Source organism: Bos mutus, chromosome 11 (genome assembly GCF_027580195.1).
Source record: "Bos mutus isolate GX-2022 chromosome 11, NWIPB_WYAK_1.1, whole genome shotgun sequence".
Taxonomy (NCBI): Eukaryota; Metazoa; Chordata; class Mammalia; order Artiodactyla; family Bovidae; genus Bos; species Bos mutus.
The window spans coordinates 18,842,912-18,869,708 of record NC_091627.1 but is presented as its reverse complement, the minus strand read 5'-3'; the positions used below and the strand labels follow the sequence as shown (position 1 = coordinate 18,869,708).

Below are 26,797 nucleotides of genomic sequence, written 5' to 3'. Positions count from 1 at the left end.
TGACTGTCAAACATCTATGTCTGTTCAAGAGATTCAGCAACTAGCATCTTAATATTTAACATGAACCGTCACTTCTACCTTCTGTCTTAACAGGTTTTAATAGTTCTACAGGGAAATTCCATTGTCTAAGATAAAGCTTTTCTGGTCTTCCCAGTAACCTTTTAATTAAGGGTTAATTCAGACATATTTTGAGCTTCCCTGGTGGCTCAGATGCCTGCAAGGGAAACCCAGGTTCAATCCCTGGGTCTGGAAGATCCCCTAGAGAAGGGAATGGCAAGCCACTCCAGTATTCTTGCCTGGAGAATCCCATGGACAGAGGACCCTGGTGGTCTATAGTCCATGGGTTGTAAAGAGTTGGACACAACTAAGCAACCCTTATCCAAAATGGAGTGGAAATGATAATAATAGTATCTCTTCATAAGGCTGTTGTAGGTATACAATGTGTGAAGCATCTAGAATCATCCTGAGCACATAATATGTCCTTTATAAGTGTTTTCTACCTTTCTTTTAATAAGTGTCCAATAGATGCTTTGTAAGGAGAAGGCGATGGCACCCCACTCCAGTGCTCTTGCCTGGAAAATCCCATGCACAGAGGAGCCTGGTGGGCTGCAGTCCATGGGGTTGCTAAGAGTTGGACATGACTGAGCGACTTCACTTTTCAAGCAACTGACACTTAACACTTTCAGACATATTTTATTAACTTCCTGTGTTATTTTCTAACATGAGGTTCTGAGGTTAAAAAAAAAAAGATGTTCTTTCTATTGGTTTATCTTTTAGCAGTACTGTACTATATCAATTACAAAGAACATGTTAATAGAAAGTATAACTTCGTGATTTGAAGCTCTTGTTTATCAGATAGAGCCCTCGTTTTTAGTCTTTGACCTTCATGATGTTCATACACAAAAGTCTCTAATTCAAAATGGTCTAATATGAAAACAGAAGAGGTTACTCTTTACTGACCTTTGGGCAGTGGTCATGCACTCTTAAAAAATCTGCTCTAGAGATCTGTACTGACGGAACCAGAAAAATTACTTTCATTGAACGAAGAAAAGACATTATAAAATTTAGGTATACTAGGTATAAAAATTATGTTAACTGAAGTGGATTTTAAATACAAGAAGCAAAAACTACTAGCAATTTTAGAATTTTATGTGGATCAAGAATAAGAGATATGATGGGATTTAAAAAATGTTTATCAGACTATTTTTAAAATTTCACCTAAAGGTGATAACATGACCAGGTGAAGTACAAATAAAATTTGTGCAATTCTGACACAATTATCAAAATTAACATCCTTTCCTAGATATCAGATCAGATCAGATCAGTCGCTCAGTCATGTCCAACTTTTTGCGACCCCATGAATCGCAGCACGCCAGGCCTCTCTGTCCATCACCAACTCCCGGTGTTCACTGAGACTCACATCTATCAAGTCAGTGATGCCATCCAGCCATCTCATCCTCTGTCGTCCCCTTCTCCTCTTGCCCCCAATCTCTCCCAGCATCAGAGTCTTTTCCAATGAGTTAACTCTTCGCATGAGGTGGCCAAAGTAGTGGAGTTTCAGCTTCAGCATCATTCCTTCCAAAGAAATCCCAGGGCTGATCTCCTTCAGAAAGGACTGGTTGGATCTCCTTGCAGTCCAAGGGACTCTCAAGAGTCTTCTCCAACACCACAGTTCAAAAGCACCAATTCTTTGGCGTTCAGCCTTCTTCACAGTCCAATTCTCACATCCATACATTACCACAGGAAAAATCATAGCCTTGACTAGACGAACCTTTGTTGGCAAAGTAATGTCTCTGCTTTTGAATATGCTGTCTAGGTTGGTCATAACTTTCCTTCCAAGGAGTAAGCATCTTTTAATTTCATGGCTGCAGTCACCATCTGCAGTGATTTTGGAGCCCCCAAAAATAAAGTCTGACACTGTTTCCACTGTTTCCCCATCTATTTCTCATGATGGGACTGGATGCCATGATCTTTGTTTTCTGAATGTTGAGCTTTAAGCCAACTTTTTCACTCTCCTCTTTCACTTTCATCAAGAGGCTTTTTAGTTGCTCTTCACTTTCTGCCATAAGGGTGGTGTCATCTGCATATCTGAGGTGATTGATATTTCTCCCGGCAATCTTGATTCCAGCTTGTGTTTCTTCCAGCCTAGCGTTTCTCATGATGTACTCTGCATATAAGTTAAATAAACAGGGTGACAATATACAGCCTTGACGTACTCCTTTTCCTATTTGGAACCAGTCTGTTGTTCCATGTCCAGTTCTAACTGTTGCTTCCTGACCTGCATACAAATTTCCCAAGAGGCAGATCAGGTGGTCTGGTATTCCCATCTCTTTCAGAATTTTCCACAGTTTATTGTGATGCACACAGTTAAAGGCTTTGGCATAGTCAATAAAGCAGAAATAGATGTTTTTCTGGAACTCTCTTGGATTTTCCATGATCCAGCAGACGTTGGCAATTTGATCTCTGGTTCCTCTGCCTTTTCTAAAACCAGTTTGAACATCAGGAAGTTCACGGTTCACATATTGCTGAAGCCTGGCTTGGAGAATTTTGAGCATTACTTTACTAGCGTGTGAGATGAGTGCAATTGTGCGGTAGTCTGAGCATTCTTTGGCATTGCCTTTCTTTGGGATTGGAATGGAAACGGACCTTTTCCAGTCCTGTGGCCACTGCTGAGTTTTCCAAATTTGCTGGCATATTGAGTGCAGTACTTTCACAGCATCATCTTTCAGGATCTGGAATAGCTCAACTGGAATTCTATCACCTCCACTAGCTTTGTTTGTAGTGATGCTTCCTAAGGCCCACTTGACTTCACATTCCAGGATGTCTGGCTCTAGGTCAGTGATCACACCATTGGGTGTGATTATCTGGGTCGTGAAGATCTTTTTTGTACAGTTCTTCTGTGTGTTCTTGCCATCTCTTCTTAATATCTTCTGCTTCTGTTAGGTCCATACCATTTCTGTCCTTTATCAAGCCCATCTTTGCATGAAATGTTCCTTTGGTATCTCTGATTTTCTTGAAGAGATCTCTAGTCTTTCCCATTCTGTTGTTTTCCTCTATTTCTTTGCATTGATCGCTGAAGAAGGCTTTCTTATCTCTTCTTGCTATTCTTTGGGACTCTGCATTCAGATGTTTATATCTTTCCTTTTCTCCTTTGCTTTTTGCTTTTCTTCTTTTCACAGCTATTTGTAAGGCCTCCCCAGACGGCCATTTTGCTTTTTTGCATTTCTTTTCCATGGGGATGGTCTTGATCCCTGTCTCCTGTACAATGTCACGAACCTCAGTCCATAGTTCATCAAGCACTCTATCTATCAGATCTAGGCCCTTAAATTCTATTTCTCACTTCCACTGTATAATCATAAGGGAGTTGATTTAGGTCATACCTGAATGGTCTAGTGGTTTTCCCTACTTTCTTCAATTTAAGTCTGAATTTGGCAATAAGGAGTTCATGGTCTGAGCCACAGTCAGCTCCTGGTCTTGTTTTTTGCTGATTGTATAGAGCTTCTCCATCTTTGGCTGCATGTCCATGTATAGAGTCTTCTCTTGTGTTGTTGGAAGAGGGTGTTTGTTATGACCAGTGCATTTTCTTGGCAAAACTCTATTAGTCTTTGCCCTGCTTCATTCCATACTCCAAGTTCACGGGTGGCCTAAGCAGAGCGAGGAGCTGGTAGCATCGCTGCTGGGTAGGCCACTGTGTGGGTGCTGGCGCTCTTCGGCTGGATCTAAATCGCCGCCACCCCATGAGCCAAGTGCCCAGAGCTTCCTTTGCTGCCCTCAGAGCCACCCGCAGCTCCCAGAGACTGCAGGAACACTGGGGGCAACACCTGTTTGTTGCTTTCAAAAAATTACAGTACTGTGTAGTATACTTCTCTCTTAGAATAGGAGAAACCACTTTATCAGCCCATCTGCAGATGTCACACACACTAAATCTTAAAACGTGCTGTCTTTGTGAAGATGTGACATCTTTCTTATTGGTACAGTATTGGCTTCCTAGATATATACTTACGCAAAAAACAGAAAAGAATTAAGTGAATGTTAATAAATACACACCTGTCAATTTCTGTAGCTGGTAATAGAGCAAATTAAAAGGACCAGTATATGGAATGGCTTGGGTCTGTTTTACAGTGCTCATGGCCAAGTCAGTATAATCTGGAGAGGAAATTAAAATAAATATGCTATAGGAAACAATACTAGTTCCACAAAACACAGTTTGCAAACACAGATCGGGAGTAAAGGAAAGAGAAGTAAAAGCAAAATAAGCGAGAACACGTTTTTCAAGATAACAAGGTGCTCCGCAATTGGTTCCTATTCTACATCCTCCCCCTTACCCCCTCCCCTCACCCGACCCCCACCCCCTACTCCCCTCACCCGGACCCCCACCCCAGCCAACAGTTAACTTGTGCTCCAGAAGGCACTCTCATTTCCCCAAACATATCAGGTCGCTAAACATCTCCAAGCCAGTAGGCCAGCTGTGTTCTGCCATCTTTTCTGGTTAGCAATCCTTCACCTCCTGCATAAAAGCAACCTGGTTTACAAAGCTTTTCCTAACTCTTCTTGGCCCATTCTCTCCTCACGTACTCATGCACTCTGTAGGTCCTGGGTCAATACTGTGATTAGCTCTTCACAAGATGCTTTCCCTTAACAGAGAGCTATTCGAGGCCTGGGATTGTGTGTTTTAATACATCTCTAGTCTTCCAGTACCTGGCACAATGTCTGGCATAGGGTTAAGACCTCACCAATTGTTAATGGAACAAGTTATATTTCTACTGTGTGATGGTCTGAAAGCTGACAGTTGGCTCATCTAACAGCTGCACCCTAAACATCACTGTTATTTCTTATTCCTTGCTAAATCATTTTTATTAGTGTCATATACATAAAATTGAGCACAGTTATTTACTTGAAGATAATACCATAGTTGGTGCTTCCCAAGTGGTACTAGTGGTAAAGAATACATTGCCTGCCAGTGCAGGAGGTGTAAGAGATGCAGGTTTGCTCCCTGGGTTGGGAAGATCCCCTGGAGGTGGGCATGGCAACCCACTTCAGTATTCTTCCCTAAAGAATCTCATGGACAGAGGAGCCTGCTGGGCTACCATCCATAGGGTTGAAAGAGTCAGACATGACTGAAGTGACTTAGCACGCATGCACAAACACCATAGTTACTGCACAAGTGAGGACAGCTTAGCATTTGCACGGGCTTAAACACAAGGCTCAGCCAGCAACTTAACACTGAAGGTCATACAAATCAAAAAGTTTCTGTGGAGAGTCTAACATCATTTCAGGAAATGAAAGTACCAGTACTTCATGTGAAATGTAGAAGACAGGCTTAAGAAGCATCAGCAGTAGCCAACTGGTCTTATAGAAGAGCTTATGTTTCCAATTGAGCCCTCTGCAGTGGAAGCAGGAAGTCTTAACCACTGAATCACCAGGGAAGTCCCAGATTTTTAATCTACTAAAATCAAATTACATTCGACATTTAATAGTATACTTACTGGAGAGGTCACAAGGAGAAAGTATGTGATAATTAAAGTTTCTTTTAACAAGTATTCCTGAGACCCGCTGGCCCTGTTCTGGTTTTTTGTCTGCTAAAAATCCCATGACCTATTTTAAAAAAGAAGAAAAAGAGCCCAAAACAATTTGAAGAGAACAGAATCTTGTGAAACACAATTAAAAATTCAGGGACTCAATCATAATGATGACCATTTGAGCCTTTCCATTAAACTATCCCCTGGAAAGTTCTGTGAACAGTGAGATTCAGGAGTCAGTACAACCATTGGCTCTATTTTGCAAAAAAAGCCTTACATCCTTATTTCTGCAAATTTTCCTCAATTTAACTGCAAGAAATGATATTTATCAAATGGCTTCCTGGAATTTGGCTCATGACTAAAAGAATTCTGTCAAGCTGCTCGTTAACACGCTTGATATTTAAAGCTTCAGACAAATCATGAAAAAGCTCCCATTAGCGGTATCTTAAAAGACTTTTGATGAACAGGAGGTAAAAATGCAGACTTCTTACAGCATCCCACTAAAATTTCAGGTGAAGATTTTTTTTCTCAACTATTTCTTTTTTAAATTGTGAAAAATCTTACATTTCATCAAAAATGATTAACTCTTGAAAAAACAAATTTTTATAAATTCCATTGTATCCACAGACATTATGTTTAGACACGGGCCTATCTTCAGTTTCTTAGGGAGAATGCCAGGAGGTAGACAGAATACTGTATTGGATGTAGTAAAAAACAGTAGTGGAAAAAACAAAACCGTAATGGACATTTGTTTACTATCTGATATAGGTATGAAAAGTAAGTTGGGAATGTGGATTAAAAGCTATGAAACTCAAAACCTAATTTATTTGAAAATTTTCCATATGAAAAAACATTAGTGGAAACAGAAAAAGCCTAAAAACACAAGGATAAAGTCTTATAGTATTAAAATACTGAGTAGACAGAAATCATTGTTGAGCACATTATTCTGATTCGATTAAGAGCTGGATTTTCTTAATATACATTTCCCTAAAGGGATTATGAACTATTAGGAATGGATAGGATTAAAAACCATAACCTTAAAAAAAAAAAAAAACAAAAACCATAACCTTTTACCTTGGCTAGTTTTTCTCCCCTGAAGTTCAAGGTCACTGCCTCTGTATTCCGAGGATTATGAACCTCTATGTGAACTTCATCATTATCTTCATATTCTCGAATCAGGGCTGCTTTCAATCTGGCCATTTCATTCTGTTCTCCATGGACTAAGATCTACAAAGCATAAATTTTAAAAGCACATAGGGAAGCATCCTTAGTTCAGGTTAATGTTGGCCTTTATCTGAATTAGTTATTATATGAAATGGAGATATATTTGAAGTCATTAAACTTTACTACATTTAAGGATTCCCAAACATGTATGAGGTTTTCATTCTATTTGGCTTATTTCAAGAGGGAGTAAAGAAATCTCTTTTCCATTCCAGTATTTGCCACTAGTGAGACACACACCTTTATGGAAGATGACTTTTTCTAGAAAGCAGCTGGACGAGGTGACTTCTGTAGTCTCTCCCCACTTTAAGTGCACGTGGTTCTCGCGTGCAACTACTGCTACTCCTACTGTCCCAGAAAACACCCAGAGTTTTCTTCAGGTTTCTTAATATAAGACTATGAAGAGAAGCTTTCTATGGAAAAAAAGGACTTCTGATGCTTTCTTCTATTTCTTAAAGGAATGCCATATAAAATATTTCACAACCAAATGAAATTATGTTTTAGAGAGGTATTTACAAGTATTACATTAGCTAATAGTCTTTCTAATTGACTTTTATAACCTATATTTTACAAGATAGAGCATTCTTTTTTTCCTAATGTTCTTCTTTTTTAAAATATTTATTTGGCTGCGCTGGGTCTTAGTTGCGCTGGATCTAGTTCCCTGACCAGTGATCGAGCCCAGGTGCTCTGCATTGCGGGTGTAACGTCTTAGCCACTGGACAGATCATTTCTAACCTACAGACTACTGGTAGTTGATGTCTTGCCTGGGCTAAAGAAGCTTGCCCAGTGTTACTGCAGGCAGAGGCATATGGCCTGGAGATGATGAGCCCCAGCTCTAGGGGCTATAACACAGATTTGTGTTATTTGCTGTAACACAAATCCTGGCATTGCCACTTACTAGCTGTGTAACTTAGGGCAAATTATTTAACATCTCATTGCCTCGTCTACAGAACCACTGTTGGTTGTGAGGAGTAAGCAAGTTGATGTATACAAAACCCTAGCACAGTGCTTGGCACATAGTAGATAATCAATAAATGCTAGGTTTTGTTTACTGTTGCCACCGGTACTATTATTAGTTTATCGTGTGGGCAGACCTTTGCTGACTTGGCTACTGGAGGAGAGTAAACATCAAATCCAATTCAGGGATTTAAACCGACAGCAGAGCTAGACTCTGGAGAGCAACACAATGGGACTGAGGATGAGGGGGTGATTCCAGAGAGAAAGTGCCACACAGCTTTTCCTCCATGGCTTTAAAATCTGGGAGAATATCCATAAACCACATACAGTAGTAGACACCCATGAACGGCCTACACTTAACTCATATAAAGCTACCCACACACAGTAGTAGACACCCATGAATGGCCTACACTTAACTCATATAAAGCCAGTAGGAGAGGAACTTTTCCCACCAAAGACTGCTGCTCATCAAGGGGCAGCAGTAATTGTCAGGACTATTTGCTAGAAAGAACTAAAAAATGAACAACACGGGACACAAAACGCTCAGCATCCTTAGTCACCAGGGAAACGAAATCAAAACTACAGAGGTGCTGCTTCACCCTTACTAGCATGGTGATGATTCTAAAAAGGAAAATAACAAGCTGACAAGAATATGGAGAACTGGAACCCTTGTGCATTGCTGTGGGAATGTAAAATGGTGTAACTGCTGTGGAAAGCAGCTCGGTGATTCCTCAAAAGTTAAACGAGAATTAGCCCATGATCCAACAATTCCACTCCTTGGTATATACCCAAAAGGACTGAGACAAAGGACTCAAACAGATACTTACATGCCAGCGTTCATGGCAGCATTATTTACAATAGTGGAAATGTAAACACTAATTATAAAGGGTGGAAACAACCCAAGTGTCCTCAACAGATGAATAAACAAAACACGGTATATACATGCAATAGAATATTATTCAGCCATAAAAAGGAATGGAGTTTTGATACATGCTACATTGAGAGAGGGTACTTCAGTACTTCATCCATTTCCTCATCTTTCATCTTACGTTCTGTAAGTGCTCCTCTAAGTTAAGAAACTTTTTTTTAGTTTAACTCTCTCCAACCCCACCAAAATATAACTGTTACCATCAAAATTACATAAAACTTAAGGAGCTGTGCAATGTATTTCATATCTAACTGCATCATTAACTCCTACTATGATGGCTTGCCTCTCTCCTCTCTCCACATTAAGAGGCATTTCCTATATGCCAGGCCCCATGTTACACGCTGTAAATATATGTTCTCTCATTTAGTTTTCATAAGAACTTTAAGAGGTGTTATTATCCCCATTTACAGATGAGCTAAGGAAAGGTTAAGTCACTTGCCCAGGACTACAGGGCAAGTAAGGGATGGAGATGAGATTCGAAACAGTCACACTGCGAAGTCAGTGCTCTTAAGTTACTGGGGAAACAGCAAGAAAATAAGGGAAAGGAAGCTGAGCTGGTAGATCTGAGCCAGAGATCCCGTGTAAGATGGAGAAAATCAAAGTGCACAGCTTGCCTAACTCAAAGGGAAGTGGTGAAGGTCAGATGTAAGGGCATGAGGCCTGTGATGAGAGCACTACCATCAGGGCAGGGCTGCTCTGAGGATCAGCTGCTGCTGGGCCAGCCTCTTCCTGAGTCTTTAATGCTAAAGTCAAACGCATACACTGACCACGTGAGGCGGCTTCAAAGCACGTATAAATTCACTGGTTTGCTGGTAATCCGTGTGCGCAGAGAAAGAGATGTAATCAACAGACATTTTCAGAGGTAACTTCTGCCCGGACATGGTAGTGATTTCTTCCGGTTCAGACATGATATGCTGTTATAAACAAAGAAAAGTAAACAAAAACATAAACTCTTAATTAGAAAACAAAAGGTATGTTTTCTACTTTTTCACCTAGCCATAAACTCATGCTAATTTAGGAGTTTTAGCACAAAAAGCATTCGAACACTACTGACTCAGTCAATATCAAATACTTATTTTGTCAATCAAGGAAACGTTTAATCAGGAAAGTAAGCAAATTAACAAAACTTCAGTGTATTTGGAGTCCTACAAGGGAGAATTTTAACTTGTGGTTGGAAAAGCACACTTGCATCCCCAACCATCTGCCCTGAAAAGTCCCTTTCCAGGTGACAGGATCTGTATAAAAGACCAAAGTATTTCTACTCTGAAATCTATGTTAGATACACAGCCAACACTAAGTGTCTAGCAGAATAAGGTAAAGTAATAAAAATGATCTGAGCTGGGAATCATAATGTGTTTATTAGTTATCAATAAGAGAATGTGATGCAGGAATGTTCAGAATCTGCCTCTCAAGCTTTGCACATCAGTGTCTACATCCCTCACAGTTAATATCAACCATTTAAAAAAATTTATTATTCATCTTTGGCTGTGCTGAGTCTTCGTTGCTGCATGGGCTTTTCTCTAGTTGCGGGGAGCAGGGAATACTCTAGTTGCAGTGCGCAGGCTTCTCAACGTGACAGCTTCTCTTGTTGCGGAGCTCAGGCTCTAGGGCACGTGGGCTTCAGTAGCTGCAGCACGTGGGCTCAGTAGCTGTGGCTCCTGGCTCTACAGCACAGGCCCAATAGCTGTGGCGCATGGGCGTAGTTGCTCTGTGGCATGTGGGATTCTCCCGGATCAGGAATCAAACCGCTGTCTCCTGCACTGGCAGGCAGATTCTTTATCACCGAACCACTAGAGAAGCCCTCAAACATTTTATGTCAAGAGGAAGGTGGGCACTCAACCCAAAACACATTCTCCAACTTTTCAAGAGAACATTATGAAGCCTTATGAACACCGATGAAGCCTTTTCTTCATCAGATGAGGATATCCATGTGTTTGTCTCAAATAGATTCCCTTCCACTTTTTTTTTTTTTAACTGTAACTAGATAAGCACTTCTCAAGCTTTCACATGCTTATCCATCACCTGGATCTCATTCGTCAACCTTAATTAAGATCAGCTCCAGCTGCCTATTGCCATCCTCATTTTAAAAAATCAAGACCTATGTCATTTAAAGAACTACTTCAATGGAGAAACCTGTGAGGACAGCGCCACCTCTGCAGCCTTGATCAGGAAGTGCCCAATGGTCTCAGGCTCTGACTGACCTTGGCAAGCGTGCCTTCTACACAGTAGCCGGCTATGATGACGCCATTCCTCTTATCAGTACACCAGCTTTCAAAGAGCTCTCTGGATAAACCACTTTGCATCATGCCTGGGGAGGCCATGACCACGCTGGGACCAATGTCATCAAAATGATCCATGCTCTGAGAGAGAAAAGGAAATGATAACAGCATGTTAAGATAAAGCATTCCTTATTTATAAAGAACACCAAAAAGTGAGGTAAAAAGGTTAACCACGTGACTGGAAGGGCCTTGACAAAACTAGCAAACATTTTAAGTTCCTGAACAGTTTATTTAGGCTGGGAATGAAAGGAAAACAAAATGATAAAAAGCCATTAGTTCACACTGACCTTCAAAACCTTCTTTAGGTAGCTAAAAAACCATTAGGAGCATTTTCAGTGCCTAGCAGACAGGCAGAGTCAAATGGAAGGAAAAGTCAAATGGGTTTCTATCTATCCAAGACAGAACTCCAAAAGAATTTCCCCAAAGATTCACAATGGCTTTGCACACTTCATCAGTATTCTGAGTTGGCCTGGAAATCTAACTAAGTTTAACACTGTTTCTAGGGAGAATTTGGGTCTAATTCCTAAGCAATTAACCTAAAAAATACTTTGTGAACAGAACCTATTAATAATTGGAAGACCACTTATAACTTGAATTATTTAGGGCATTATGTTATTATGATTAGAGCATTAGTTCAAATGAAACTTTTTATTTAAATGAAAGGAAATTAGATTTTATTGAATACTCTAGAAAAATAAACATGAAAATTTTCACATATGGAATCTGCAGTGCTAATCAAAAAGATGATTAGGTCTGAGTAAGAACAGAAAAAATACATAGCAGATATTTTTCTCATCAGGGCTTTTTATTTCTATGGCAGAGGAATCCAAGTTATATAACAATAGTAAATATTGAGAACATGTAGAGACTTGGAACAAATGGCAATAAATATGTTTAAGCAAAAAGGAATGCCAGTTGTGAAGTTTATGGTATCCCTCAGAAAAGTGATGAAAGGTAAGACTTTAGCATGGAGTCAACCAGAGGATCAATGGCAGGCATCTCCCACTGTTAATGACTTACTTGAGTGTTATTCGTCCTTCTTTCTTCCACAAGCACTCACCTTCAGATTACTAATGTGTTTGAAAACAAATGGATTATTGATGTTGATCTGTTTGCGGATTTTGTCATTCATGGCGTTCACATATGTCTGGTACACTGCCATACACTTCTTGGCCAAAGATGATGCATAGTATATTGGAATATCATGGAGTTCTGGGTGATTCTGCCAGTACTCATCTAGAGAGATTTTACAAGAAACACATTTTTCTTTTAACGTGAGGTGGTGGTTTAGTTGCTAAGTTTTGTCTGACCCTTGCAACCCTATAGACTGTAGCCTGCCAGGCTTCACTGTCCCTGGGATTCTCCAGGCAAGAATACTGGAGTGGGTTGCCATTTCCTTTCTCCCTTAATGTGGGGTAAATAGCTCAAATAATAAATGATACACACAAGAAGTTTTTAAAAAAATTCAGAAAAGAAATAAAGCACAAAACTATAAAGAGGTTAAGAAAAATTAAGTAAATTAAAAATTTACTAAAATTGGTCCTAACTCAAGCTTAAAAAACCAGAACTTCTTTCCTTCTTTTTTTTAATGAGAGTATACTGACTCGATGGATGTGAGTCTGAGTGAACTCCGGGAGTTGGTGATGGACAGGGAGGCCTGGCGTGCTGCGATTGATGGGGTCGCAAACAGTAGGACATGACTGAGCGACTGAACTGAACTGAACTGATGGTTAATTGAGAACATTGTGTTAGTTTCTGGTGTACGGCAAAGTGATTCAGTTACACAGATTCTTTTCCACTCTAGTTTATCACAAGATACTGAACACGGTTCCCCTGTGTGACACAGTAAAGCCCTGCTGTTTATCTAATTTATACACAGTAGTCTGAACCTGCTCATCCCAAACGCCCCAATTATCCCCCCTGCCCCAGCCTTTCCCCTTTAGTAACTTTAAGTCTGTTCTCTGTCCCTGTGTCTGTTTTGGAAATAAGTTCATTTGTATCATATTATAGAGTCCACATATAAGAGATAACATATGATATTTATCTTTCTCTGTCTGACTTACTTCACTTAGTATGATCATCTCTAGGTCTATATATATTAGGAAGCTGAAGGTAAAAAAGGCTGAAAACTGTGGCAATTTTTTTTTTTTTTAAACTTGATTTATAAGTGAAACCTCTATATAAGGACTGGGACTTTTCCCATCACATGTGTTACATTTCTTGCTTTGCCCTCTGGTTTAACTGTTCATATTCTTTTAGATATGATTAGAATTTTTAACGGTGTCGATGCTCTCATATATACTCTTATGATTTCTCAAATACCTTCCAAAGTATACTATATCCCAAGATCACATCACAGCCTGGTACTTTTTGTGTGTACTTTTATGAGAAAACTTCAAGTGTTAAAAAAAAAGATGAATAACTTGCCCAGAGTCATATGGTTAGATCATGGGTGAGATCTGAAACCAGTGGTTGGCAAGGTCATCCTCTCTATTATAGAACAGTACAGGGAGAATCTAAGGGACAAGGAACAAGGGCGGAGAGCAGTCCTCATTCATAAAAGGAATCACAATATACTTGATAGTAGGGTTGTCAGACAAAAACAGCAAATGCTCAGTTAAACTTTAATTTCAGACAAATAAAAGATTTTTAGTATAATTTGTCTGAAATACTTGCTATAATATCAAATATATTATTTATTTGAAATTAAAATTTAACTGGTGTCCTGTATTTTTATTTACTAAATCTGGCAACCTGATGATGGTGACAACCTGGCTTTCCATCTTATTTCTTCTACTCCTCTCATTACTTTGCCATGGAGACTTTTCATTTTAAGACTTCTATAAGGACAAATGTGACATGCAGTAGGAAAGGAGAACCAAGAGAAAAAGGACTGGCTAAGGCTTTAGAAAATTTAGCTTCTACTAAGTCCTTCAGTTGTGTCCAACTCTTTGCGACCTTTTGGAGTATATAACCCACCAGGCTCCAGGCAAGAATAGTGGAGTGGGCTGCCATGCCCTCCTCCAGGGGATCTTCCCAACCTGGGGACTGAACTCACGTCTCTTCTGTCTTCTGCAGGTGGGTTCTTTATTTAGCACCAGCGCCACCTGGGAAGCCCTGCCTCTCTCAGAGATTTGCTTTTGATCTGAGGTCATTTACCCTTTCCCCTTATTTCCCTCTTCAGTGTAACAGGGATTCTATTTGTCCCTGTCATCACACATGTGGAAGAACTGAGAGTGAGAGCTCAAGACCTTTTCTAGTTCTTCACGTTGAAGCCATGTACGTATACAGCGCTTACCAGTTATTCTTAAAGAAGAGCGCATTCCCCAGAAAAGAATCACAGAATGTTAAAAAGGGTTGCTAAATATAAATATATGTAAAAAGTGATACCCACTGTTCCTCTTATTACAAAAAGTTATACATGCACATTAAGGTATTTGGAAAATGGAGAAAGGCAGGAAAAAGAAGTCATCCAGATATCTAGATTTAATATCTGGATATCTTTCCAGTCATTTGTGTATTTTCTACCTAACTAGGGTCGGAGTCCACAGTTTTGAACCCTACTTTTTTGGTCCACTTAATATATTATGTAACAATATGTATTAACTCATCTGAAACATGATTTTTTTTCTAGAGTGTGATATTTATTGACATAATATTTCATTAGAAATATTTAGAATTATGAAATCTCTTAACTCACAGAATTTTCGATGTATTTATTTCCCAGAGGTTGAACTGCTGGGTCCAAGGGTAGGGTATTTTTAAGACGCTGATTGTTCACCATTTATAGTCCCAGCAGTGCTGGAAGACAGTCGCTGCATCTCTGGGCTCTTACTGGCAACAATTCCCTCGTCTTAAACACAGAAACCAAAGCCTAGAGGGTAGAGTGACCTATCCAAGGACATGCAGTGATCTTGCTCTAACTGCACTGTAGGATTTTGAGACTATCCCAAATAAAAAGGAAAAGGCGTACCTAAAATCAAGAGGAGTTCCTGGGCCCGTCCGAGAGCAAAGACGGGAATGAGGCCTCGGCCCCCTCTGTTCACAATATCATGGACGGTATTACAGAACCTTGCCTCTCGCTCCTCTCGCTTCTCGTGGATATGGGTCCCATAAGTAGATTCCTAAACAACATGAGAAGGGTGAGACCAGGGCTGGTGAGTCTCAAAGAATACAAAAGGTAAATATCAATGAAATGTAGAAGCAAAGTGACCTACGTCTCTATTATTATGCAATTTACTTGAACATATGCTGTTAAAACACTAATTGGAAAGAAGAGTGAATAAAAATGTTAGAATTCAGGTCTGGCTAAGGAAAAATATCAGGAAATAGTTCAAAAATGTATCTTCCCTGCTCAAGATAATTTTAGGATGCTTCTTTCAGCACTGGCCGCCCCCCAGGAGCTTATCAGAAGTACCAGAGCCCAAGCTCAGCCACAGTCAGAATCTGTATTTCTATAGCATTACCAGATGTTTCATAAACACATTAAAATTTGAAAGGTACTGCTCTACAGTACCAGATATAATGAAAATAACTTTTTACCCTGAGAATTAAAAAAAAAAGCAACTTTCCTTAAGGTCAGTTTACATGCTGAATATACCATGAGCTAAGACAAACTGAGTTCACTCACAATACACTGCATATGGACAGCAATACACACCAGTCCCTCATGCTTGGGTAGCTGGGGGATGCTGTGGGTGGTGAGGGGGCAACAGACAGCACTTCCACCGATATTCTTATATAAACCATAGGACCAATGCAAATTTATTAATTTGCTCCTTACCACTCATCCCCTCCCCACCAAAGCTTCTGTACAGCTAATTGCAACCTAGTAGGAAGGTAAGACATACACATAAAGTTAGCAGGTGCTAGAGGCCAGAAGACAGTCACCACGGCAAAGACAGTGGGGCCACGCCATTCTACACAACCTTTAAGACGTTCTACATGTTTGGAGTAATTAACCTAAACAAGAATATTTGGGAGACAGAATATCATCTCCGATATTAGACTAGCTAATATATTTAACACGAAGTGGGGTTGCACTACAAAGAGAGGCCAAAACATTTTTGTACTAAAAAACTAGACATATTTATATCTGACCACAGATATGAAAATGAGATCATGTTATTTTTCCCCGGAAAAAATCCTACTTACATTACACTAATTACAATACAGGGCACTAATACTTACAATGATAAGAATATCAGGTTTAATGTTAGGAATTTCAGCTGCCATTAAGTGTCTGTCTTCTTGTCTTGAGAAATCACCTGTGTATAAAAGCTGAGAAAAAGAGAAAGTTAGAAATTAGAAAAGTTAGAAAGTTAGAATTCTGGAATGCTTCATTTTACTCTGAATATATTTCACTCATAAATTCTTGAAAATGAAGTGCAATAGAAAAAATAGCCTAATTTTTTAATGAAATGTAGATGCATTCAGTTCAGTTTAGTCACTCAGTCATGTCCAACTCTTTGCGACCCCATGAATCGCAAAATGCCAGGCCTCCCTGTCCATCACCAACTCCCGGAGTCCACTCAAACTCATGTCCATTGAGTCGGTGATGTCATCCAGCCATCTCATCCTCTGTCATCCCCTTCTCCTCCTGCCCTCAATCCTTCCCAGCATCAGGGTCTTTTCCAATGAGTCAGCTCTTTGCATCAGGTGGCCAAAGTATTGGAGTTTCAGCTTCAACATCAGTCCTTCCAATGAACACCCAGGACTGATCTCCTTTAGGAGGTACTGGTTGTATCTCCTTGCACTCCAAGGGACTCTCAAGTATCTTCTCCAACACCACAGTTCAAAAGCATCAATTCTTCTGTGCTCAGCTTTCTTTATAGTCCAACTCTCACATCCATACATGACCACTGGAAAAACCATAGCCTTGACTAGACAGACCTTTGTTGGCAAAGTAATGTCTCTGCTCTTTAATATGCTGTCTGGGTTGGTCATAACTTTCCTTCCAAGGAGTAAGCATCTTTTAATTTCATGGCTGCAATCACCATCTGCAGTGATTTTGGAGCCCAAAAAAATAAAATCAGCCACTGTTTCCTCATTTATTTGCCATGAAGCGATGGGACTGGATGCCATGATCTTAGTTCTCTGAATGTTGAGCTTTAAGCCAACTTTTCACTCTCCTCTTTCACTTTCATCAAGAGGCTCTTCAGTTCTTCACTCTCTGCCATAAGGGTGGTGTCATCGCTTGTATCTACTTCAAAATGTATAACTTAACTCAGTCATAAACCATCTAGAGTTTCAATTATTCAATCTAACTAATGGGAATAATATAATCCCAGAATTTGTCCACAAAGATAACCTTGAGATGTATTCTCAGCATCTTAGAGAAAAAGGGCATGATGATCAGGAAAGAACTCTTTACTTTTTTGAGATGCTTATTGTACTCTTCTCAATCATGATACAGAAAGTACTAACACAGGGGTAGGAACAATATTTACAAGGCAAAAGTACCAGCTTAATTTTACCTTGTTTCAGTGTTTTCGCACTTTGCTAGCCTTAGGGAATATTGTTTAGTACACTTGGTGGCGTAAGCCCTGCACTGATTTCTTACGGGCAGGAAATTCCCAAGCTAGAGTGTACCTTCACGCCTGCGATCTCGATCATGAACATGGCAGCTCCCAGGACATGGCCGGCGTGATAACACCAAAACTTGATTCCTGCAACTTCCTTCACTTCATGAAAATTGATGGTTTCAATTTTGTCCATGCTTTCTTCCAAATCTGTCTCAGTATACAGCATGTCGTCTGCTGATATGTTACTAAATTTTTAAAGATGCCAACACAAAAAAATTAAGGGTAAGATTTTTATAAGTCTTTAAACTCAAAGAAATTGTCTGTGGATGACATAGCCACATATTTCTTAAAATCATATTGTAGGTGTTATGCTATTTCTAATCTCTTGGACCTTTTGTATATGTTTTTACTCTGCTATTATGAGAAAAATGCTTAGTGTATATAAAGCATGATTTCAAGCAAAGCACACACACTAAATTAAGGCAAAGTACTCTTTAGGATAGCACTTCTCAACCTTTTTTCCTACCCCAACACCTTCTGTGAGATAAAGGCACTCACACACATTGAATCACAGCAGTTTTCCCCACTTGTGATATAAAAAGACTTATCTAGAAAATCTAACAAGTTTTCTCTGGAAAATTATGCTAACATACTTCAAAAAAAACAAGAGAGGTTGGGGTTAAGGACACAGTCTAGGGCCAGACTGATTGGATCTGAATTCCAGTTTTGTCTCTTACTGTGACGTCATGGGTAAATTACTTAACTTCTCTGTGCCTCAGGCTGAAAAGTGAATTTAAGTGAAAGTTTTAGTTACTCAGTCATGTCCGACTCTTTGCAACCCCATGGACTGCAGCCCGTCAGGCTCCTCTGTCCATGGAATTTTCTAGGCAAGAATACTGGAGTGGGTAGCCATGCCCTTCTCCAGTAGATATTCCCAACCTAGGGATCGAACCTGGGTCTCCTTTATTGCAGGCAGATTCTTTACCATTTGAGCCACCAAAGAAATCCATGCCTGTCTAATCATCTGTAAAATGGGATTCATGCAGAGTCTGCATCACAAGGCTGACATGAAGATGAAAGGAGTTAACATATGTCAAGAACTGAGGACTATGCCTGGCATATGGTGAGCTTCATTTAAGTGTTAACCAGTAAAATCATTACCAAGGATAACTCTTCCATTTTCTGTATGTTTACAGAATAACAAACTGCATCTTAGCTACCCTAGGAATATACATATGAAACAGTAAGCCTTTGAAGGTTTATCATTTGTGCTATACTTATCACAAGAAGGCTCCAAACTTTCTGGAAAAGGAGCAGATTTTTCTCTTGCAGCTGGAAAAAGCTTCCCCAGGGAACCTTTTCACTTCAGACAGTCAATTTGCTTTGATCAAATCACCCAAAAAAAGACTTCAATAGATACCACTGTATAATGTATTCTGCTTTAAATTTTAATAAAATTATGAAATTCCATATATAGAATATTGCTATCATACCTTATAACTCACCTAAATTTCAAAGACTTAAAAGGATGCAAAAACTACATAAAACCTTTACGCCAAGGAGGTGCTAGGGACACAATACCTATTTGATGAGTTGGTACTGAATGAATACATGAGTGATACCCTTGTGAATAAGAAGAAAACATCTCATTTCAAAACACAAAATGGTCTATATCATCAACTGTATGTATTGGGTAGAACCAAGTGCATGTATAAATCTATAAAGGTAATTTACCTAACTTTGACATAATCTGAAAGAAGCCATCTATAAATAGCTTTTGTAGCATGAGTCATAAATGTTCTTCCTTTGAAACTTGTCTTCTGTAGAAACCAGGGCAAAGCTCCACAGTGATCCAAATGGAAACTTTAAAAAAAAGAAAAAAGATCTTCTGTCAATTTTTTAAAAAATAATATATCATATACTTTAGATACAGAAGAGTTCTATGTAACATTAGATACTTTCAGAACACCCAGAGTAGGTATGTGCAGAGGGAAGGAATAATGTATTTAGTTTTAACATAAGAAAAACAAAAGTATTTCTCTCAAATATAGCCAAGCCTATTCTCAAAAGTCAAAATTATAACAAGCGCTTTAGTGGTATAAAACCCACTTCATATGGCTTATATGAAACCCATCACGGTTTACATATGAAGTTCCCACAGAACAGTGTGACAACACAGCTGCTGTTCAGTCGCTCAGTCGTGTTCAACTCTTTGCGACCCCACAGACTGAAGCACGGCAGGCTTCCGTCTCCTTCACTATCTTCCTGAGTTTGCTCAAACTCGTGTCTATTGAGTCGATGATGCCATCCAACCATCTCATCCTCTGTCGTCCCCTTCTCCTCCTCCTGCCCTCAATCTTTCCTAGCATCAAGGCCTTGTCCAATGAGTCAGTTCTTTGCCTCAGGTGGCCAAAGTATTGGCGCTTCAGCATCAGTCCTTGATGAATATTCAGGCAACACAGCAGCCTCAGGGATATTCTGTGAGAGGGCTTTCTTAGTCTCAAGTTTTACAATGATCAAGGCATATGTTATCTCTTCCCTCCTCCTCATTTACTCTAGATAAGTTAAAGGAAGTTTTCTGTCATAAACTTCTCTCACCTGTGATGACAATATGGCGTGCTGTCTTAGATGTCTGCGATATAATTCCTAGTAGAAAATATTTTTAAAACACTAGAATCTTAAAATCTGGTAAAGATTGATCTTTAAAGTAAAAGTCCTTGAAAAACAATGCCCGAAATAAAAAGTAAAACAAAAACAAACAAAAAGCCTTACTGACTAATTAGTAGGAGATCAATCTCAGCTGGGTCAATCAAATCAATATAAGGAAGAGCATCCATTCCTTCTAGGCCAGGATGGATCCCACAGTCCAGCTGAAAGACATGGGAAAGAGATCACAGTCTTCTCACATTTTATTCAAATTCATTCAACAAATAGACATCATAACTGATCCATCATACCATACACAATCAGGAAAGATTCTATATGTTTGGAATGCAATTCTTATTAAATGGGTAAATACGCTGTTAACAATTCTAACTTCCCAAATTTAAATACAGCTCATATTTAGAGTCACAAGGACACAAAATACAAGAAATCTTCTTTCTAGTTACTTTTTGTAGGCACTCTAATAATGAATGAACTCTTTTGCAAGAACTTTAACATCAGAAATGGCTAGCATTTTTTAAAGTTCATAGATTCACTACTACCACATGTGACTATCGTGAGAAGGCAATGATTAGAAAAACAGGAAACTTCTCTGATCAGGACAATTTAGGTATTAGAAGACAAATTCTTCAGAACCAGTCATTCCTGAATTATATCCTCATTTGGGAGGGTGTTTCTATCAAATTAATACAGTAAATGATTAAAAAGATTGTGTCTGCCGTGTGCCTGTTCTTTTAAGTGGGAGAAGGGGAAGAGTGAGACCAAAAGACCCTGATGAGCCTCTGCACCGCCTTCATAATGAGGACCCCAGAGACCACCTCTTCCAGTCCCTCCAGCTCTCAGCTAAGGAAACGGGCTGAGAAGGGGCCTGACTTGCCCAAGGCCAGGCACTCTGGTGCTAACTTAGGCACCTCGGCTACCAGACCAGGGCCTGGCCTATTGTCCCACTGCACAGGAGGAGGTTGGAGTTCTGCATGTGTTGAGGAGGCCAGTTCCCTGGGGTCTCCCACTGCGGGTGGGGCAGACAGGTTGGCAGACCTTCAGGAATGGAAGAGGGATTTGGAAGACTTTTAGATTAGGAGATCCAGTTGACAGTTTTACAATCTTTAGTTCCTCAGTCTAATATTATGTCAATGCCAAGTGGAAGTATACTAGTTTTCCACGTTAACATTTTATAGACGCATATACTAACCATGACATTATTCTGGGGGCAAAACAGTTAATATGCTGAATAGAAAAAACTACTAAACTAGAACAGACCTAACACTCAATACAGACATAGACACACTGTTAATCTGACTATACTGTGCTTAGTTGCTCAATCCTGTCCAACTTTTTTTGACCCCATGGACTGTAGCTCACCAGGCTCCTCTGTCCATGGGGATCCTCCAGGCAAGAATACTGGAGTGGGTAGCCACTTCTTTCTTCAGGGCATCTTCCCAACCTTGGGACTGAACCCAGGTCTCCTGCATTGCCGGCAGATATTTTACCAGCTGAGTTACCAGGAAGCCCAAGGATACTCGAGGGGGTTGCCATGCCTTCCTCCAGAGGATCATCCCATCCCAGGGATCGAACCCAGGTCACCCGCACTGCAGGTGGATTCTTTACCATCGGAGCCACTTACCATTATCTTCCTCCCCTTGAACTCCAGAATAATACATGATCTTCCCACTTCCTGCCCAGCTCCACTGTAAACATTCAAAGGAAAAAAATAAAAATGATTAAAAAGCCATCAAAATGAAGCCAAATAAATTCACACTTTTTTTTACAACTTAAACTACGTTCCATCTGATGACATTAACTTGAGACAGATGAGTTCCACAAAATTACAAAGACAGGGAAGAACAGCATCAACTTGGGGAAAAAATGAAAAGTGACCTCTGAGAGGTCAGACCGAGAGGATCAAAGGTTAAATCCAACCTTATGAATGTTAGGGTTAAAATGATGATGTATTTAAAATGTAAACTAGCAGTGACTCAGATGATTTAATAAAACTTTTAGAATTAGCACTTAAGTAAAAACCCATAAGCAGTTAAAAATTCTTTCAAGATGATAATACACATTTACCAAATAGCTTAAATTTAAATATTCATACATGTGAATCTCATTCCTTTTTCCTGCTACTTTTGTTATTTCACTTAAAACAAATTTCCTTTCTTCAGAATAAACAGCCTTTCTTTCCAATTATCACAAGGCTTTAAGCCTCACCAGTCTAACCCCTCGCCTTCTTTGATGCCTTATCCCAACCATTCTAGCTTGTGATTCAACCACTTATTTAATGTCAAGCAGTTTTTTGGGGTTTTTTGGCTGCACTGTGGGGCGCGTGGGATTTTAGTTCCCTGACCAGGGATTGAACCTAGGACTACAGCTTCTGTAGTCCTAGGTTCCTGTAGTCTACAGGCCTACAGGTTTGAAAGTGCTAAATCTTAGCCACTGGGCTGCCAGGGAACTCCCTCAAGCAGTTTCTATTTGCCAAGCAGTGTAGATAAGCACCTAGCATATGGAAAGGCCTAATACCAGGACCCTGGCTCCAAGAATGGATAGGCTACAGGACTGACATGAGATGGACGCATCCTCAGACTGAGATCCTACTTCAGAGCAGGATGCAAAGAAAACCAGACGACCACCGTGAGCCCCTGGCCTGCCACTTTAACTGGCCCTCTGCCCTCCCTCTTGAGTGTCCCTCCAGTTTTTGGTGCAGTTTTTCCTACAGTTGTTGGTATAGTAACTATTTCAAACTTTCTCCCCTTTCCTAAATTTTCCCATGCTGTATCCTACTCTTGAGTCATGGGCTTTCTTTGTATCAAAAAATTACATAGTTTGTTGGTTCCCTCAACTTGCCAACCCACTCAAATCTCTCTTCTTCCACTTCTCCTGGAACAGAGAACAGACCTCTCTCTGTAAGGCTAACCTTTTCACCATGGTTCTACACTCTGCCCACCTCCTCCCTCCCTCTGAGGTACTGACCCCTGCTACATCACTGGCTTTCCCCTTACTATCTTCTTTGACATCTGCATTTAAACATCCCAGTCATCCTTGTCCCCAAATGAAAATCCCTTAATTCTAATCTCTAGTCTCCCTGTCCGCTTACTAAAGGTTACATATTTTGAATTCTGGCTTTTTACCAACCATCCCTCTGAAACTCTCCCTGCAAAACAGCTCTTTGTTGCTAAGTGCAGAGAGCCCTTCTCAGTTCCTATCTCACTCTTCTCCAGGCAGCACGTCATCTTATTCCCTCTCTGAGCCTGGTTTCTTTGACTTCATGCTCTCATCCTGTCCTGCTGGTTTCCCCTAGTTTCCTTCATGCAGCTGCCTCTACCCATCTTTCAAAAGCTGTTATTCCAAGGGTTCTCCCCTTGGCTCCTTTTTCAGTCTTTCTGATCTTCATCTTCACATTTTTAATACATTAAGTGAAGTCGCTCAGTCGTGTCCAACTCTTTGCAACCCCATGGACTGTAGCCTACCAGGCTCCTCTGTCCATGGGATTTTCCAGGCAATAGTACTGGGGTGGATTGCCATTTCCTTCTCCAGCGGATCTTCCTGACCCAGGGATTGAACCCGGGTCTCCTGCATTGTAGACAGACGCTACACCCAGACAGGCCACCTAGGAAGTCCTACAGTTAACACATGAGGACTTCCAATTCTCTATCTGTAGTCCAGATTCAGGTATTTGTTCTCCCGAATCCCAGACTTCTAAGTCACCTGGTTTTGGTCTCTCTTGGGACATCTCACAGGCGCCTAACATTCAAATATGCCAAACAAGTTTGTACTTCAAGTCCCTAGCCCGTGCTCTTCTTTCTGGAACACTCTGCCCTAATATTGACATATTGGCTCCCGTGTATCATTTGAGTCTCAGTTCAAATGTCACCTCATTTGCCCTTCAGACCACTATATTGTAACACTTATTACTACATGATGTCATTATATCTACTTGTTTATGGCTTATTTCTCACTATTAAAATGAAAGCTCCATAATAGCATAGATGTCTATTTCACTCACTGCTATATAGTAAGGTGCCTGACATGCAATAAATCTCAAGAAAAACCTACTGAATGAGTAAAAACTCCCAAATTAGGAAACTTGGGAACATTACATTAAGTTAAAGAAGCCAGTTTCAAAAGATTACATGTTGCAACCCATTTATATGAAATGTCCAAAACAGGGTAATCTGCAGAGACAGAAAGGAGATTAACGGTGGCCGAGGGCTGGGCAATTTGCAGGGCAATGATACAGGGTTTCTTTCTGGAATGATGAAAATGTCCTGACAGTGGTGATAGTTGTAAAACTGTATAGATTAAAAACTGTCTAACTGTACACTTTAAATGAGTGTGCTGATGTGATTTCAATCTCAATAAGGCTGTTATAAAACAATTTAAAACTCCCAAACTTACTCCAGACCTGCCCCATCTTGGGTACTCCTGGAGTGAGTAACAAACACCACCACTTACCAGTTATCCTACCTGGGAACTGGAGTCATCCTAACTCTCCTCTCTGCCCGGCCTTCCCTTCCACATCTGCCCTTTCTAACATATCTGATCACTGACAAAGCTCTAAAGCTTTCACTTCTAAAGCTTTCACTTCTTTACTCTCAGGTCTCTCTTTCCAACCCACTGCTGCTCATTTCACTCATTTCAAGATCTCACTGCTTATCACTTGGTTTGTTTCAATCTCATCCTACTGGATTCTCTCCACTTGATCCACCTTTTTTTTTTTTTTTTTTTTTTCGCCACACCATGAGGGATGAGGGATCCCTCATGGGCATGAGGGATCTTAGTTCCCTGACCAGGGATCAAACCTGCATTCCCTGCAGTGGCAGCTCAGAGTCTTAACCCCTGGACCACCAGGGAAGTCCCTTAATACACCTTTAATTCATCTGTGCCACTGCTGCCAGAAGCATCTTTGATCTTCCTAAAGCATAATTTCCACCACATCCTATCCTTGCTTAAGACCCTTCCTTGGCTCCCTATAACTGGCAATAAAGACTCCAAATCCTTAGTATGCATGTATACAAGGTCCTTCATAAGCTGGACTCTGAAAGCCTCTATAGTCTCATCTGTTATCTTTTAGCTGAACCCACAGGGAGACTGGCCACAAAGAGACCTCTCATTTTCACATGTGCCACTTCCTCAGCCTGGAACATCCCTGCCCCCATGTTTTGGCTGTCTTTAATTTGTAGTCAATCTCTAGGACTCAGTTCAGTGTCCTAATTTCCAGGACGCAGGATGGCACTGTCTTCTCACCAGAAATCCACTCTGCATGCTCTCAGGGCCTTACTGCAATGCCTATGTGTCCTCTTACAGTAGTCACAATTCACTGAGCACCTACAAGGAGCTCTGCTCTGGACAGTTAAGTGCTGCTCGACTATTTCCACAGGAGGAAGTGGGTTCAGTGAGGCTGTTGTCCTAGTAATCGCTGGAGTATGGACTGGATTTCAGGTCTGACGCCAAAGCAATTGGCTGCTATTATTCCAAACTCTCTCTCCAGCACTTTTCATTTGGCACTGCAATTCCCATCAAAAGGGTGAATTCAGTTAACTCAGCCCTGTCTTATTTGTATCCCGAGTGCCTAGTGTGCTGCTTGACACTGGCTCAGAGTTTGCTGAACACAAGAAGAGATGACAGGTGCGAAGCGAGCGGCGGGCAAACTTGTGTTCCATCCCCAGTAGGTGCTCAAGGAGTTACTGAATGACCAAGTGAAGGAGATACTTTCTACCTTTGGAAAAATGTACGTGTTCATTTGGTGCTAACTCATGTCTAACAATAAACGTGTTTGCAGATTCAAACTGCGCAGTTAGGCAAGTTCTCATTTCTCTAAGCAGCATTCCAGGTCCATAAGGTGCTTCTCTGACAGAAGGCCATTTCCAGTGAAAGACAAGGCCTCTCACGGTCAATCAGCGACTGAGATATTGTCCTAACATTTCTGCCTTTTCACCTCTCCCACTTTCTACCTTCCCTAGTCCCGGAGAGTGTAAGCTCTGAATGGAACTCACAAGTTCCCTAATGTATTTCCCCTTTCACATTTCGGCAAATATGAGTCCTGGAGGTTAATAAGGCACAAGTTTAGTTCTTCCTCGCGCTGTCACAGCCTTATCCAGGTTATCATCTGACCCTGCCATCCTCAGCATCCCTGGTTCCCTCACGAGTCGCCCCTCTTGGGCGTATACGAAAGCGCCCTGCGGTCCCACCATAGGCCCTCGCCCCCAAACGCGACATCCTATCCTCCCTTGAGACTGAAGAAAAAGCAAAATCCTATTCAAGTTAGCAGGCCCCTTCCGATTCAGTTTCTCAAACCGCTGCAGCGCAGAGGCCTGGCTCGGGCCAGGAGCTGGCTGCCGAGGCAACCGGCCCTGGGGCGGAGGGCGACTGAGGCCAACCATCGGGTTCCCCTCCTCGCCTCACAGTCACGGCTTCAGTCCCTCTCAGGTCCCTTACAGGGGTCGGATCAGCAGCTGGTCACTCTCCTCTGCAGGAATCGCGGACATCTCAGAAGTCCAAACGGGAATGAGGAACAACAGGCCGCAGGAGTCTTTCTAAACTAGAAGAAAAGACACAGAGACCCTAAGAAGGAAGAACCACCCCCGCTCCATCCCACGAGAGCACAACTTCCGGCATCTAGGCGCCCGCGACACTAGGTTCCTCCCTTCGACTTCCGGTCGTAGAGCCCAACTCGCAAGGCTCCTCCCAGCCCAGGCTTCCGGGGACCTG

The 26,797-nt window shown here is 40.8% G+C and overlaps 1 protein-coding gene across 1 annotated transcript in view; it reads right to left on the bottom strand.

The window, feature by feature from the left end:
* Positions 1–26,719, bottom strand: part of CPSF3 (cleavage and polyadenylation specific factor 3) — a 33,393-nt gene extending 6,674 nt beyond the window's left edge. Inside the window, exons 1-13 of the mRNA XM_005905511.3 lie at positions 26,525–26,719; positions 21,717–21,780; positions 20,201–20,298; positions 19,163–19,291; positions 17,496–17,673; positions 16,095–16,184; positions 14,878–15,028; positions 11,965–12,140; positions 10,827–10,985; positions 9,393–9,539; positions 6,594–6,746; positions 5,487–5,595; positions 4,048–4,146 (exon numbers count right to left, since the gene is read on the bottom strand). Of these exons, the coding sequence (XP_005905573.1) occupies positions 4,048–4,146; positions 5,487–5,595; positions 6,594–6,746; positions 9,393–9,539; positions 10,827–10,985; positions 11,965–12,140; positions 14,878–15,028; positions 16,095–16,184; positions 17,496–17,673; positions 19,163–19,291; positions 20,201–20,298; positions 21,717–21,780; positions 26,525–26,574 (1,603 nt within the window). The 5' untranslated portion in view covers positions 26,575–26,719. The remainder of the gene's footprint in view (positions 1–4,047; positions 4,147–5,486; positions 5,596–6,593; positions 6,747–9,392; positions 9,540–10,826; positions 10,986–11,964; positions 12,141–14,877; positions 15,029–16,094; positions 16,185–17,495; positions 17,674–19,162; positions 19,292–20,200; positions 20,299–21,716; positions 21,781–26,524) is intronic.
* Positions 26,720–26,797: the final 78 nt, after the last annotated feature.